This window comes from Prunus mume, linkage group LG4, assembly GCF_029339155.1.
Source record: "Prunus mume cultivar Tortuosa linkage group LG4, ASM2933915v1, whole genome shotgun sequence".
Taxonomy (NCBI): domain Eukaryota; kingdom Viridiplantae; phylum Streptophyta; class Magnoliopsida; order Rosales; family Rosaceae; genus Prunus; species Prunus mume.
The window spans coordinates 11397187-11414292 of record NC_142701.1 but is presented as its reverse complement, the minus strand read 5'-3'; the positions used below and the strand labels follow the sequence as shown (position 1 = coordinate 11414292).

Below are 17106 nucleotides of genomic sequence, written 5' to 3'. Positions count from 1 at the left end.
ATTGTTTCATGATGCATACTATACTATTCTTCTTTGATTGGTAACTTCTACATTTCATTTTACATTTTAATGGGGGAATGAGTTAAATTTCAATTTGGATATATAAAATTCGATTAATTTGTTAAGTAATGATCTGTTTGATAATCATTTCAATTTTAGTTTTTAGTATAGAGAAAAATGAGAGTGAAGTTGAGATTGAGAGAGAGGATGGAAAAAGTGAAAACAAAGACTTGAAAGTGAAAACAATTACAAATAGATTTCATCGAGATGAATTTACAAAAACACGAATGTCAAGCAAAAATCTTCCTCTCTCTCTACACTCCTTATGCACTCCTAGTATGGGGTAGGGTTTATACTTGTGAGTTGTGTATGAGCTCGGGGACCTGAGCCATGTATTTATAGGCAAGTGCTTTAGGTTTCTTGCCTTTTAAAGAAAACCTAAAGCGTATCTTTATCACTTCTAGAATCCATGACAAAATAGGATATATATATATATATATATATATATCTCATTTGATTTGATCTTTTCTTCACTTGCAAGTAACTAGCTAATCGAGTGAAAACCTTTCCCCTTTTATTATTGACATATTTGGGGGCTTTAAATGGATGCAAACTCAATAAAGTTCTTACATTCTCCCACTTGAGTGCCACATCCATGTAAAACACCTCCTTATTTTCTAGAATCAATTCCTCATGTGCAGAGATTAGAAAGGCCACTTGATATAGATATCTATATCAAACTCTGTGTCAAATGTCACCAACTCATAGGACTGTAGACATGATATCCAAATGATATGGCATCATCCACCTACAATCACAATAAGGAGTGACATTCACAGAGAGTATCAACAAGTCATAGTTCTGCTCATAAATTAGAAGTGCTAAATTGTGAAGTATCATTTCTAACATACGAATGGTCCTATGAGTGGTTTAGCTTCAATGTTCAATGAAGAGCTCCTTACATTTACATAACAATTCTCACTTATATTGTAAAATTCAATGGAATCAAAACCAAATTTATTCATTCATACTGCTAAACATGAAAAAAGTCATTATTCTCAACCAGAAAAAAAATAATACAAAACATTAGCTTAAGAATAGCAACAAAACACTCAAAATTAGACATGTTGTAATCGAAAATAGCTAAACTGTTCCCACTAAACTAGAGCATCTTCAAAAATTAATAACACTCTCATTCCATTAACATGCTTCTCAAAAACTAAATTAGGCACCACCTTGTTGAATGGATCAAATAGAATTTAAGTGGTGCTAATGTAATCAACACTTGTCTCACACTTTCTAACTTTCTCCCTTGCAAGCAGACATTTCACATCCATGTGCTTTAACTCCAGAGGATCTCTTATTATTTTTGGGAAAGAAAATTGATGTTTTGTTATCACAATACAATTGAATCGGTCTTTTTATAAAACTAACTACCCTTAGATCATGTATAAATTTTTTAGCCAAATAGCATGAGTTATGGCTTTATAATTGTTATATGTTGATGCTTGGTTTTTCCCACCACCAATCAGAGTATGTCCAACCCTTCACTCAACCCTTCCTCAAGTGCGTCTCTTTAGGTTTTGAAGAACACACTTATGTGAATCTTCTTTTCCTTGCGTTATGAGGCAGCACAATTCATGCGAGCGGTGACTCTGATCCCCTAAAAAGGAAGACATGCAAGATCACTAAAGATGTGGTGGTGGGGCCACCAACCACCCTCCGATGCCTAAGTCAGATTCTTCCTTAAAGGAGGATTGGAAACTTTTGTATTTAAGTCTTAGATGGATTCAAATTACCTTAATAGGTGAAAGTACTCATTTTTATATTGGAAGTGAAGGGCCTCTTTTCCTCTATTTTTCGATGTGGAACTATTAGGCCTCTGATGACATGGCATCTTTGGATTGGGTGGCTGATGGGATCCTGGAGCGTGTTCACCTTCTGTTGGGATTAGCACACACTTTGGAGAGATATGCAGCGGGCCTCGCTTCTGGCTTTTTGGATCTTCAAGGATGTATGGCTTGGTTTAGTGCGATGTGGTCGTCATGTGGGCCTTGGCTATCTTTCCTTATCTTGATTGGGCCTGGGTGGCCTTAGGGGGAGTCAAATTCAGGTACTTTTAGTTGCTCAAGTGATATGGGCCGAAGGTCGTTCTGGGCTCTTTTGTGTGGGCTCATGACATATTAGATGTAGCCACTGTCGATTGCTTTACACTTTTCCAAGCCACTGCACCTTTTCCCATCATAAACATAAAGCTAGAAGTTGATTTAGAAATGTCTGCACATCCTTCAAAATATGCATCAATATAACCAACTAGTTCAAACTCATTCGTCCTCCTAAAAACCAACATGTGATTCTTAGTTCTCTGTATATATCTAAGAACCTTCTTTGCAGCCTTATGAGATATACCTAGATTAGAATGGTATTTTCCCAATACACTAATAGAAAATGTTGAATAGGTCGTGTACACACTTGTGCATACATGATGATTCCTTCAACTAAAGCATAATGATTGTCTCTCATTTATGCTCTTTCAATGTCATTCTTTGGACAATCATTTTTGCTTAATTTATTCCCTTTTGAAATAGATACCTCAGCTCCATTGCTTTGAAGCATATTAAACCTTTGGAACACCTTCTCAATGTATGCCTTTTTTTTGACAACCCTAATAATCCCCTAGCTCTATCTCTGTGAATCTCAATTCTTAATATATCAGAAGCCACTTCAAGATCTTTCATCTCAAAATTTATAGATAGAAATTCCTTGGTTTCATGTAAGAGATTTTCAGCAATGCTAGCAAATAAAATATCATCCACATAAATGACAAGGAAGATAAATCTATCAATTATGCTCTCAATGAAACCATATGATGTAATTATCTTGTCAAACTTCAAATATCATTGCCTTAAGGCTTGTTTCAAACCATAGATTGATTTGTTTAGTTTTCATAATAACTGGTCATCGTCTCCTTCTAAAAATTCCTTTGTTTATGCATAAAGATCTCTTCACTCAATTTTCCATTTAAGAAAAGCCGTTTTTACATCCATTCGATGTAGAAAAAATCAAAGTGTGCCACAAATGCCATAATGATCCTAAAGGCATCTTTGGTTGAAATTGGTGAGTAATTTTCATTATGATCGATCCCCTCTCCTTGTGTAAAACCCTTAGCTACTAGCCTAGCTTTGTACCTCTCACTATTGCCCCTTGAATATCTTATGGTTTTAAATACTCACTTACATCCTATAGGCTTCATTCATTGCTACAATTCAACTAACTTCCACACTCTACTAGTTTTCTTATACTCTAGCTCATTTTGTATAGCTTCAAGCCATTTTCAGTATTTTCACTAGATATGGATTGCTTGTAACTCATTGGATCTTCAAACTCAAAGCCATCAAAATCTGCCTCATTGTTACTCTCTTTAATCCTTGCTTGCTTTCTCTTTCTTGTCAGCCTTATCGTCCTTGATACTATTGAAGTTGTAGAGGAAAATAAGTAGTCCATCAGTGCCGACCAACCCGAGTTCAACATAAACTTGCATATTTGTCAAAAGTGCATCTATGATTCCATTCACATTGTCCAAGAAAGTGTTCACCTTTGGAATCATTTGACCCACCTCGGAATCACTTCATTCATCATGGGGATGGTCTCATGGGTGCTTGAAATGATTTTGTTAAGCTTCTAAGGGTTTATCACACCATTTTTCCTTTTTTTTTTTTTTTTTTTTTTTGGTCTCTCTGATTTGTTTTCATTAGCATGTCTCTTTTATGTGTTTGTTGTTGTAGACTTTAAATTGGATGAATTGAATTAAATATAGTAGGGTGAGAGAGAGTGAAAGTGAGAGTGAGTGTTAAGTGTTGTTTTTCTTAGTTTTCGGCTTAATGGTTGTGTTACCGTATTTGTGCTCTTATTTACATGTTTGAAATTAATCTGTTTATAACATTCATTTTGAAAAGCTCTTTGGTCGATTTGGTATTTGTTGATGCTCAAAATAGGTTCATCTAGAATTGCATGAACGAAATTCCAAGATCAAGCATAACACAAAGTATTTATGTGGTTCACCCTTGAATAAAATACATCCACAAGATTGGCAGGTGTTTTCATTATAATAATAGAGAGGTTACATATGTGTTACAATAAGTTTGGCAAATTAGATAATTTCCTAGACATGTGGCTTCTTTTTTTTCTCTCTTCCAATGTGGGATCGATGCATATTTTAGATGGGGCAATATACCCATATAAACGTCCACCAACTCCTCAATAAAAAAAAACTTTTTAGTAAGGGAGTTCCAAGAGAATTTGAGGTGTTGGTCAAGCTTAGCATATATTGTTCATGAATATTTCCCGTTGGTGAAGTTCTTCATGGGCGAGTTTGCATCGGTGCGACATAATGATCTTTTATTATTAACATATATGATGCCTATTTATGAATGGTTGTGTGAAGTTTTGATCCCAACCATGTGGAATGGCTGGGCTGCATCTCAGCTCGACGACAATTTTTTCATGAACAAGGTCGGTGTCGAGGTTGATCTCAATTAGTTAGAAGGGCTTGGTTCTAATTCGAATCAAGAGACATTTTTCCTTGGACCTGGTTGGTGTTAATTTTGATCCCGACCAAGAGGAAGGGCTCGATTGTCGTTCAAACCGATGGACATTTTTCTTTGAACCAGTCGATCTCAAGCTTGATCCCAGAAGGTGGAAAGGCTTGGTTGCCGACAAACCCTATTGACATTTTGCTTGAACCTGGTTAGTTTCCAAGTTGATCGTGACCAAGTGAGAGGCCTAGGGTGCCAATGGGCTCGAGGGCCATTGTTGGTTTTGGTTGAACCTGGTTAGGATCCATTCGATCCCAATAAGGTGGATGCGAACCAAGTTGCGGTTAACCAACATGATACTAATGGGTGACCTTTGGTGGTAAAGACAAACTATTAGTTATTGTCCTCGTTGAGAGTGGTGCACTCAAAATCAACAGAAGACCAGGTTGGGGCCAACCAAGATGAGATTAGTGATAGTCCTAGTCGAGGATTGGTACTTGAGGGTGGACGAGGACCAGATTAGAGCAAAGTAAGATGAGATTGATATTGGTACTTGTTGAGAATGAGTACTTGATGGTGAACGAAGACTACGTTGGGGCCTACCAAGGATGTAATTGGTGATCGTCCTCATTGAGAGTTGGTACTCTACAATGAATGTGCGAAGACTAAGTTGGGTTAAACAAAATGTAATTGGTTGGTGGCTTTTGGTGATCTACACCAATTCTTGGTGTTGGTCTTCGTTGAGAGTTGATACTCGATGTTGGACAAGGACCAGATTGGCCAAAATGAAATTGGTGTTTGATACCGATAAAGATTTGATGTTTGGTGTTGTTTGGTTGGGATGTATGATCAAAGAAAAAAGATTGCTAGATAATAAGGTATTAGTGATGTAAAATGTGCTCAATTGAAGATTTTTTCTGGTTGGGATGCAAGGCCAAAGCTTGAGAAGGACCATAAAGCAATGACTTGATGATGAAATATTTTTTTATTCAAAGAGGTTATTCTAGTTGGGATACAACTTGAGGAGGACTAGAGAACAACTCTTTGATGATGTAATATTCGCTAATTGGAGGAAAAGTTCTAGTTGGGATGCAACTCGTAGAGGACCAGAAGGCAACATTTTAATAAGTTAAACGACCCTCATTATAAGGGCCATTCTAGTTGGGATATAACTTAAGGAGGACCACAAAACAACACTTTGATAAAGGAATATGCACTCATTGGAGGGCTTGTTTTGGTTAGGATGTGCCTTGAGGAAGACTAAAGAAACAATGTTTTGATGATGGAAACTGGGCTCATTGGAGAAGCCGTTCTGTTTGGGATGCTTTTTGAGAGGGATCAAAAAGTAGTACTTACGGAAAATGGGATCATTGAAGGCAAAGTTTTGGTTGGGGTAGAGTTCGAGGATGACCGTAAAGTAATGCTTTGATTTTCGAAGATGGGATCATTGGAGGAGCCACGCCCTAGTCAGGATGCAACTCGAGGAGGATGATAAAGCAACTTCATGATGGGACAAGCTTGTTAGAAGAGTTAGTCTGGTTAGGATTCCTTAGTTGGGATGTATTCTCTAGCATTGATAATGACCATACCAAGGACGAGTAAAGTGTTATGATGTGTGGAAAGAACATGAAATCTGAATTCTTTAAAATGAAGTTGAGGAGAATGCTTGTTGCTCGTTCCCACAAATGACGGCAACTATTGATGCTCAAAATTAGTTTATCTAGAGTTGCATGAAAGAAATACCAAGATCAAGCATAACACAAAGTATTTATATGATTAACTTTTGAATGAGCTACATCCATAGAGTTGGTAGATGCTTTCATAGGTTACATATGTGTTGCAATAAGTTTGGCCTACTAGATAGTTTCATATATATGTATATATAGACCATCTTTATATAGGGAAGAAAGGTGTCTTCTCTTGTGCTCTCTTCCAATGTGGGATTTATGCATATTTTGGCTTGCTCAATATACCCATATAAATAGTATCAATGTCTAGTTAAAATTTTACACTTTAAAATATATATTTTTTCTCTACCTTTAGCTCCCTTTAATACCTTCAGAAGTGGCTAACAACCAATGACAAAATTAGATTAGCTTTAGTTCCTTTTTTCTCTACCCAACGTTTATACCTAGTGCAATCTAACTTTAAGTGGCATGCCTTGTCACAAAAGTAACACTTAAGATGATATTTGCATTTAAACTGATAGACCTTTTAGGAGGAGAATTTGCCTTGGAGTTATCTTTGTTGGCAAAAGTACATGAGCTTGGCTTAGAGTGATGTAGTTTGGGGGAATTGGTTGTAAGGTGTACAATATTAGCCTCATTTACCTTCTTGATTTGAGCCTCCTCTTGAACACAAACTGAGATTAGCTCATTGAGATCCCACTTATCCTTTTGAGCATTATAAATCACCTTGAGGTAACCATATGGTGATGGAAGGGAGTTCAAAACAAGGTGAATCAGAAAAGGATTGGCTATGGGAATGTCAAGGGCCTTTAGTTTTCTAGTTACCTATATCATACCTACACTCTCATATCTTCCACACCATCATACCTCATTGTAGCCAGCTTATTCACCAAATTCTCAGTTTCAACCTTCTCCAATTCCTTGAATTTTTGACTCACTGCATCCAAGTACTCCTTAGCATTCTTAGAGTCACGAATGCCTCCATAGATGGCTTCAGTCTTGGACTTCTTCATGATCAGCAAACAAATTCTATTAAACTTCTCCCATTTTCATACTTCAGCATTGCTCTTATTAGTGAGCTATGACCTTTCTTATCTTAAAGGTATATTGTGATCTAGAAGACCTAGAACTATTTGTAAATCAGGCTTCCATTTCTTAAAGTTGCTACTAGACAAGTGCTCAATTGAATTGATAGCAGTAGGACTCATAACTGAAAACACAGAATTGTGCAATATGATTAATCTTTATCCCCAGATAACTTTATACACATATGATAAATATATATGAACAGAATATGAAACATGATTTTATTTCTTTCACAAGTCTAACATCATGAATTGTCCATGGTAAAATGTTATCAAGATCTCTCAATTTGTAGACTAAAAAGATCTTGATCTTCATAGCAATTTCTATGTTTTCTTGTTCCACCACAAAATACAATTGACTAATGTGACACTTGTAAGTAGAAAACCTCAATCGATGTGCCTTGTGATGTAATTTTGTCATCAAAACCTTGAGATGATATGAAACATTGTCTCATGCTCATGTGGGGACTTAACAACACACAATAGTTTTATATCAAAACATGACATCCTTCATGGGTTTACTTTATGCAAATTTTATGCATTCATGCTTGAGAGAAAAGGAAAAATATACTAGAGTAGTTTCAACCATAGGCACACTCCTATCTGGATTTGCAGAAGTATATGCTAAAATTATATGGCATGCTCTTTGTGTAAAATGTGTGCCGCAGTTCTATGATTCAACATTCAATCGTGAGTTTAGCATTCAAGCATAGCATAACAACATATACTTTAAAACTTGGAAACAATAATTAGGACTTTCATGCATGCTTGTCATGTTTTATCTCAATTTAGACCTATACACACATGAATCTGCCTCCAATACCATATGTAAGACCTTATGAACATGCATACTACAAGTACTAAATTTGTAAAATCATCGAGATAAATCTATAAAAACACGAACAAGAAGCAAAGATCTTCCTCTCTCTCTCTCTAGTATAGGGTACAGTTTGTGCTTGTGAGTTGTATATGATATCAGGGACCTAAGTATTGTATTTATAAGAAAGTGCTTTAGATTTCTAGTACATTACGAAAACCTAAAGCATATCTTTATCACCTCCAGAATCCATGACAAAATAGGATAAATATCTCCTTTGATTTGATCTTTTCTTCACTTGTAAATAACCGGCTAAAAGAGCGAAAAACTTTCCCCTTTATTCTTGACAGATTTGGTGCATTAAATGGATGCAAACTCAATAAAGTTATTAAAATTCTCATGTCCAGTCTCCCTCTTTTTCCTCTATATTTCAGTACAAAAAATAAAACTAAAAACTAAAATTGAAATTGTTATCAAACAAACCCTAAATTTGTTGATACCAATATCATGGATATTGAGTGATTGTAGTGCTAGTTACATGCATAAAGTTATAAATAGTAAATAGGTGTATGAGTTATAATTATAAGAAGTTGTGGATATACTTGGTTAGGATTTAAGTAATGGTGTGCATAAGGATATATATGGATTCGCATAATTGGATATACTTACCAATTAGTGTTAGTTTTATCAAGAAAATAGAGAAAGATGAAATTTGGTGGAACTTTGGGTTCAACCATTAGTGTAGATTGGTATAATTCATGTAAGATTTTAGTTAGACTCTTGTATCTTAGAGTGGATAAGTCAATTGAAAGTCCGTTGCGGTCGTACCAATCAAAAAAGGCTTGAATCTCCTCAAAAAGAACAAAGTCTATGCTCACCTCAATATAGTTGTTTATGTACTTACTTCCAATAGCTTATATGGATTGTTTATAGATTTTAAACCAAGAAAGAAAAATGAAGCAAACAACTCTATTAGGGGATAATTGTCAAAATGTCACCTGAACTTATACCTTAGTTTCAATTTGTCACCTTAAAGAAAAAAATTAAGAGAAATGTCACCTTAATTTTTCAAAATCTATGATTTGTCATCTAATTTTAACACTATCCAATTTTCAATCCATTTTAAGGGTATTTTAGTCTTTCAATTTTCAAAAAAAAAAAAAAGAAAGAAAGAAGAAAAAAGGGACCTCTCTCTCCCTTTCTCCTCTACCCGTCCCCAAAACACATCGCACAGGATCCCCTTCCCTCTCTTCTCTCTCTCTCTCTCTCTAACCATGTATAATATTTTTTTTTATAATGATTTTTCCATTTTTAAAATACCCTTAAAAATGGATGGAAAATTAGATGGTGTTAAAGTCAAATGACAAATCATGGATTTTGAAAAATTAAAGTGACATTTGTCTTAAATTTTTCTTTAAGGTGACAAATTGAAATTGAGATATAAATTCAGGTGACATGTCTATAAAAATCCCTTTTATTAAAAGATTTCTAGCATTTTCTAAATTATACTTCCAAATATGACCTCCCCCCAACAAAAGGAAAAGGAGGGGAAAAAACTTATTTGTGGTGTCTTCTCAACCTTCTCCCATATCTACGGATATTCCAGTTAGCTATTTAATCATGCTATACAAATCTTGTACCTCATTAAAACGAAAGTCCAATGTCAACGTTGATCTGTTTTTCAATTGCATTTTTTTCTTTGGTCAATGGTAGAAACCTCATAGAAATGACATTATGCAACTTTGTGTAATTAAAAGGTTGTAATAATATCCAAGAAGTCTATGGGAACTTTAAGCGGATTGAGACTCGATAATTAACAAACATCTGTTTATATCTAAAGTGACTTTATTCTCACCCGTTGGTGAACATCAACCAATGGTTTTTAACCACTTTGTCATGCCATTACGGAAGATTCTTAGCAACTTTTTCCCAAACAAATTAGGAAGGAACAACCTACAAGTTATGTTGGACTTGTGTTGTTAGTTTTCTAAGAATAATCAACCAGAGAGTGCTAAATTAAAGGGTTAATTAACATATAATCTTAAAAGAATCCAAATATTCTACTAATTAGTTAATAGGTAAACCCCTTCCATTCTCACATGTGTCCATCATATAGCGTGCTCTTGCATAATAGCTCTCATGATTTAGATTGTTCTTTTAATACAAGCGATACTGGGGAGGGTTCGAACTTGAAATCATTAGGTTATAAGTTAAGACCCTTTTTCACTAAGCTAAACTCCATTGGCGATTTCGATATTAATTGTTCTTTGTTATGCAAATAATTGAACATAAAGGATCTTGAAGGAGTAAAATTTAATTAAATGAAATAAAATCCCTGACCCCACACTTATGACTAAAAGGGTTAAATATATTTTTGGTCACTGGGTTTTACACGAAATTTCAATTTGGTTACTGAGAAACAAATCTATACAAATTGATCATTGTATTATAAAAAATTCACAATTTTTAGACTTGCAGTTAGTTTCTGTTAAGTTAGTGGGTTAAATATCTTTTTAGTCATTGGGTGTTACATGAAACTTCATATTGGCTACTAAAACAAAATTTAGCCAAAAGCCGTGCAAATGCAAAACTTTATTTTGAACTTTTTTGTTTGTCAAATCTATGTATTGACATATAGTTATAATGTGGGAGTACGATACTCAATGGGATTATGATTTGAGCTTTTTTGAGAAGACCGATTTGCATTTTTGTGAAATTATTATATATTAACATATTTTGTCTTGAAATGATTCCTTTTTTTAGCTTAAATTGATGCTACACTAACCATAGCATTTGCATGGATTTTGGCTAAATTTTTTTCTTCTCAATGACCAAATTGAAATTTCGTGTAAAATTCAATAACCAAAAAAGTATTTAACCCTGACTAAAATGAATTAGTTTTAGAGGTTAATATTTGGTTTTCAAAACTAAAGTAGTTTTGCTTTGGTTACGAGTTTTTCTGCGCATGACAATAATTTATATACATTTCTGTTTTAAATATCGATGAACTACTTTCGTTTATGTCCTGAAAACAGTGCTAGATCTATTTATAACACTATATCCCAACATTATCTATTATAAATTCAGAGTCTGCTTTATTTTATTCACCCACTCAGATTCTGTGTTTGGTTTGTTGAGGCGAATTATTGCATCAAGAATATAAATAAAGCATATATGACATTGATATGAACAGTACTCTATAACTCCCCCAACCCTAAGGCAAACTCCAATTATAAACGAGCCCAACTTCCCAAGGTACAACCCCAATTAGAGGAAGTAAGCCTTGGGAGCCATTAGTTTATGAGGGCCTGAAAACACTCCCCACCAGCTTTTTGCCCCACTTTAGAAAAAAAGCAAAAGTAGGAATATAAAAAGATATTACTAAACAAATGAAACAATAAAATGGAAAGAGAAACACAATATGCAAAGTTCCCAACCCCACCCTTTGTAAATTTTTTTAAAGGCCATAGACTTAAGCTTCTTCAACCTCATCCGAGAAAGCAAACAACAGTACTCATAAAGCTTTGGCTAACAAAGTCTTGTTTGGGTGCATATACAGGGGAACATAAGAAAGTGTATGTGTGTGTGCGTGTGAGAGAGAGAGAGAGAGAGAGATTGTGTGTTTGTGTTTGTGTGTGTGTGTGTGTGAGAGAGAGAGAGAGAGAGAGAGAGAGAGAGAGAGAGAGAGAGAGGAAAAGAAAGCAAAATTCATTTTTAGTTTCCTTCGATCTTCTGATCAAAGCAAGCATGAAGTGAACAAGTGTTTTTGGAGTGGTCATAAGTGCAACAAATGATGGCTGGAAACCCTAACTGGTGGAGCAGCATGCATCCACCGTCTCTCTTCCCTTCTCAATATGTGCAGCTTGGATCTTCTAATTCACTCCCTCTGAATTCTTTGCCTGAGCATAACCTAGAGCCTCCACAGTCCTGGAGCCAATTACTTTTGTACCTCTCTCTCTCTCTGTGAGATATATTTGTGTTTCTGTATGTGTTGGTGTTGGTGTGCCTAGGCTTATTATAAATAGTTGTTTGATCTAATGATTGATCTTTGGCTTGGTTCTGAATCTTGTAATGAAATGTTTGTGGGGTACTAATTAATTATTTGGTGAATCTTTTGATTATTTTTCAGGGGTGGATTGTCCAGCCAAGAAGATGGCTTCGGTACTCTAAGTCATTTGCAACCTAAAGGGAGGTTGGAAAATTGGGAGGAGGACCAAATCTTGATACCACAATATCCAAGGGCTCCTGTTGTTGATTTTATAAAGCAAGAGTCTAATTCCCAGAACAGCATTAACTTGTGCAATAATCCTCATGGAGATGAAGAATTTCAGCTGGCACCAAGCAGCAGGCCTGTTTGGTCCCCAGTTCAAATCATGCCAGTTTCTTCCCCTAGGTCTTGTGTCACTAGTTTAAGTAATAATAACATATTGGACTTCTCCTATAACAAAGCTGACAATAAGAGGAACCAACATGCAGATCACTCATCTGAGGTAAGAAAGAATTTTTCTCCTTATTATTCTTTAGTTTTGCTACAAGTTGCCTTGTCTTTCTGCTCATAAAATTATGTTTTTATTATTATATATGGGTTTTTTAATATTTGAATGTGCACGTTGTTTTTACTAGTGTAATAGCATTGCCACTGGTGGGATGTGCAAGAAGGCTAGGGTTCAACCATCTCCAAGCCAACCACCTCTAAAGGTAACACAGTTAATAATCTCTCTCCTTTTTACTAGTTGTAATTTTCTTTGAGCATCTAAGTGAAATTAAAAAAATTATTGTGGTGACCAATATGATCCATCATTAAAATAAGCAATTACTAAATTACTGATCTATGTATTTACTCTGAACCAGGTGAGGAAGGAGAAGCTAGGTGATAGAATAACAGCCCTTCACCAACTGGTATCCCCATTTGGAAAGGTGAAAACTAGGAATTTCATTTTTTTAGCATCTTTTTTTTTTTGTTTTGTTTTGTTTTTTTTTTCTGTTTCCTTTTCCTATGATAAAATCCAATGAAGAGAATTATTTTTCCAAACCCAGATCAAAGCAGCTCTTTTTACTTCTTTAACTTTTTTTCTATTTAAATTTCACTTGGATTCTCTCTTTTAACATAAAAGAGGACCAGAGAGAGATGACTGTGGTGTGTGTATGTGTGTTTCTCTTTTGCAGACTGACACTGCTTCAGTCTTGCTAGAAGCCATTGGGTATATCAGATTCCTTCAGGGTCAAATTGAGGTGATGTTTCTATCAAATTATATACACTCTCTCTTCTGCTAGCAGCTCAGAATCAGTGAAGAGCATGCACTTAAAGTTTCAATAATTCATGCTTTTTCTAAAATTCTTTAGTTATGGAAGTCATAAACTTTATTCCTTTTTCCCCTTCCCCTTTGTTTGCAGGCCCTCAGCTCCCCTTACTTGGGCAATGCCTCAAAAAACATGAGGAACCAACAGTCTGTAAGTGCCCATATATCCCATTTCCCAAAGCGCTCTCTCTCTCTCTCTCTCTCTCTCATATTCATATTTTGAGAAATTAAGCATGTGGACTAGGTAGATCAATTAGTTAATTACTATGTGCATAAATTAATTAGAATATATAATTGATGATAGAGAATTTAATTACCTTAGGTTCAAGGAGAAAAGAATTGTGTATTTCCTGAAGACCCTGGTCAGGTATGCTTTATTGGATCCATCACCACATCAAAAGCAGGCAGGGAAGGTTTTGAATACAAAAAAGCATCTAACAAATTATTTTATTCATAATATGATAAAGAAAAGCACTCAATGAACAAGGTTTTCAGCTTTCCAAATTATTTAAATTAATAATTAAGAACCATAATCTGCACTCTACCTAACTAAGCTGGTGTGGAATCAAAAGGTTAATTAATATTACTCATCATACTTTTCTTCTCTCTTTTTTTCCTATTTATTAGCTGTTGAATGACAACTGCCTGAAAAGAAAAGGTGCTCCAAACCAGGTACATATTCTTGATTTGATCAAACTGTTCATCCCCATTTCTAAATTCATTATAATAATCATGCATTATGATGATCATCATCATTAATGATGATTAATTAATTAATTAATTGCGTATATGATGAACTTGAAGAATTAATTAATTGATTGCCATTGTTTGTTATGATAATTACAGCATCCTTCATCACAAGATAAAGCAAAGGATCTAAGAAGTAAAGGGTTGTGCTTGGTTCCTGTGTCTTTCACTCAACATGTTGGGAGTGACAATGGAGCTGATTACTGGGCTCCGGCTTACGGGAGTGGGTTTTAGGTTTAATTTAACGATTTAAGCACCCCTAGTACTGTTTTAGTACCGTAGGAGTAGTAGTACCGCAGCATATAGTACGGAGCTTTTGTAGAATGGGATAACATTATGAGCAGTCACTCTGTTGCAATTTGAATTAAGGTTGATTGCTCATCATGCTATGCATTCTAAATTAGAATTTGTGTACTATATTGCTAGCTATTCTACTGCTCATTTACTAATTAAATAAAAGCTCAATCCAATAGTGGTATTATTCTTGTAAGAAGAAGAACTGGTACTCTCTCTCTCTCTCTCTCTCTCTCTCTCTCTCTCTCACATATGGATATATAGGTTGTGCAAATATCTTTCAAGCTTACTAAGGATTGAAATTTAATAGCAGACATGGATTAGGTCAATTAGTCAAGACAATGTGCCCACCCTCTTACACCCAAGTTCGATTCCCCTATACATTAAGTTTAGAATATCACTTTGTCAAAACAAAACAAAAAAAGGATTAAAAGTTTTAGTGATTTTGAACACGATAAATAATATAACCGAAGTTGAATGGAACGAGCTTTTCTTATTTAATAAATAAGGAAAAACATTTATTTTCCAAACTAATTAATTAATTCATGTTGTGGCTTGAGGAGGTCATAAATACTTAGAAAAAAAAATTATAGATCATATATACTTAGTTGAATTTCTTACTTTGCAAGAGAAGAAAGATACAAATCAAGTATTAACATAGTATTTTGGCAAAAATAAAAAATAAAAAAATTAACATAGTGTATCAAGAGTATCCCGCATTGAAAGGTTGAAAGTTTACTTTAGAAATTTAAAATATTTTGAGTCTCTACCATTATGAGTTGGTTTTATATTGAATATTCACATTCTAAGATTGTATAAAAACAAACGGTTACACCAAAGTATTACTCGCATGAGAGGACATAGTCGATATGATATAGAACTTGTAGTCGTTTTAGATTAATTTCAAGTAGACATTTTCTTCTTACCCTTTATTTCCATGAACCCTACTTGGCCTCGCAATATTTCTAACTGGAAAGTTGAATGACCGATGCCAGACAGACACACTCATGTGGGATGGCTGACCCGAATATGCCAAAATAGACCCCATTTTCGGGTCTTTTTGGACCACTTTTTGAGATATTGCACTCAATTGACATGCCCCATCCTTCCCACACGCTCCTCAATGCAACGAACACCTCAGCCAATCGTAATCTTGACGTTATAAATTGCATCATAGGCTAGCCACTTTTCATTTCTAAATCTATTTTCTTGCATGAAACTACGTCGTTTGTTCCCAGGTATTTTGTTGTCCATTTCTTTATTCCTCTTTACTCTAACGTATAAAATTAACTTCATGTTGCTGGCTAAACCCTTACTGTAAACGCATTATAATAAGTGCATGTGCAGCACACACCCAACATTAACGAGTTACGAATGAATAACCTTAATTTTAATTAATTGAATGCGATTACTAGAATATAGATGTGTATAATACACAAATGTATGCGTTATATTGTTTGAAAATGTAATATGTTATGTTATTGAGATATCAGACTAGACGGTTCATATGCTCGGTTCTTTTCGACAAATCATGTTTTGATAAAAGGACATTAATGGTTATGTTTATATAATCAAACTTAAAATTACTTGTCTTATTATAATATTTAGTTTCTTGACAGAAACGCAATCTCACATTAATATTGTAAAGACAAATATTTTCCTAAATTCAAATCACTTCTCTTCCAAATGCCATAGTTCATTAGAAAACATGATTATTCCCATGCTAGTTTTTTTGTTCGGGGGAGTGGGGGAGTGGGGGTGTGCGGTTGGGGGTGTGTGTGTCGGGTTTGGTGCTACATCTCCCAAGTGGTTTGTTTGATTGAAACCTTTCATTTTTAACTAAATGTCTCGTACGTAGGTAGTCAAATGGCCAGCATTGGGGTTGAAATTGACAAGGGATCACTGTTCTCGTTTACTTGACTGTTCATAATATATATATATATATATATCATAAAATTGAGAAAACCAATTCAAGAGGTCGGCTGTGTGTGAGATGATGAAACACAGAAAATGTAGTACAGAATGTTAGACAACAACGGGTCAAGTATCTATGAAAGAAACACGTGTTTATAAAAAAAATGTGGGAATCAAGAATTTTCGTAAGGGTGTCATAACTTTTTTTTTTCGACCGTTTAAGGAGCTGCTAAAGTGGAGTGGACTAATTTTTTCGGGAATAGGATGGGTTAGTTTCCACTGAATAGGTTAAACTTCCTAAATATTAGCAATAAAATCCTATTTTTTTCTAAATATTTGCCTTAGAGCCTAGAGCTCACCCTTGTTTAAGAGTGGTTCGACTATTGTTAATGAATGAAATGTTATGTTATTAGACTATGAATTATTTCTTAGAATGTGAAACACTACATTGCATTTCATATCGTCCATGTTAGTTCAGTGAAAAGGACTGTGATTAAAATCTGTAAAGTCATGTAATATGAGAGGAATAAACATAACAAATTAGGTTCAAGTTAATAGTGACAGCTTCCCATCGCCTCAATCCCTTCTATATGGCAAGGTCAGCATGCATGTGACGTAGAAGAAATATAACTTAGGTACTTGTACCAAAGTAATGACACATTTGACATATTTTAATTAGCTTCTTATGATACAATTATATTAAAATAAATATGTTATAAGCTAATT

At 34.7% G+C, this 17106-nt stretch overlaps 1 protein-coding gene across 4 annotated transcripts; it reads left to right on the top strand.

Moving 5' to 3' along the window:
• Positions 1–11529: 11529 nt before the first annotated feature.
• Positions 11530–14665, top strand: LOC103327888 (transcription factor bHLH68-like). 4 transcript variants are annotated; one of them, XM_008230259.2, is made up of 9 exons: positions 11530–12070; positions 12255–12615; positions 12749–12823; positions 12977–13042; positions 13292–13357; positions 13520–13576; positions 13748–13792; positions 14053–14097; positions 14272–14665. In XM_008230259.2, exons 1-9 carry the CDS (start codon positions 11916–11918, stop codon positions 14404–14406), a joined length of 1005 nt encoding a protein of 334 aa, XP_008228481.2. In that variant the 5' UTR covers positions 11530–11915; the 3' UTR covers positions 14407–14665. The 4 variants fall into 4 exon arrangements, with proteins under 4 accessions (XP_008228481.2, XP_016649113.2, XP_008228480.2 ...); XM_008230258.2 differs by having other exon boundaries at positions 11670–12088; XM_016793627.2 differs by lacking the exon at positions 13748–13792.
• Positions 14666–17106: the final 2441 nt, after the last annotated feature.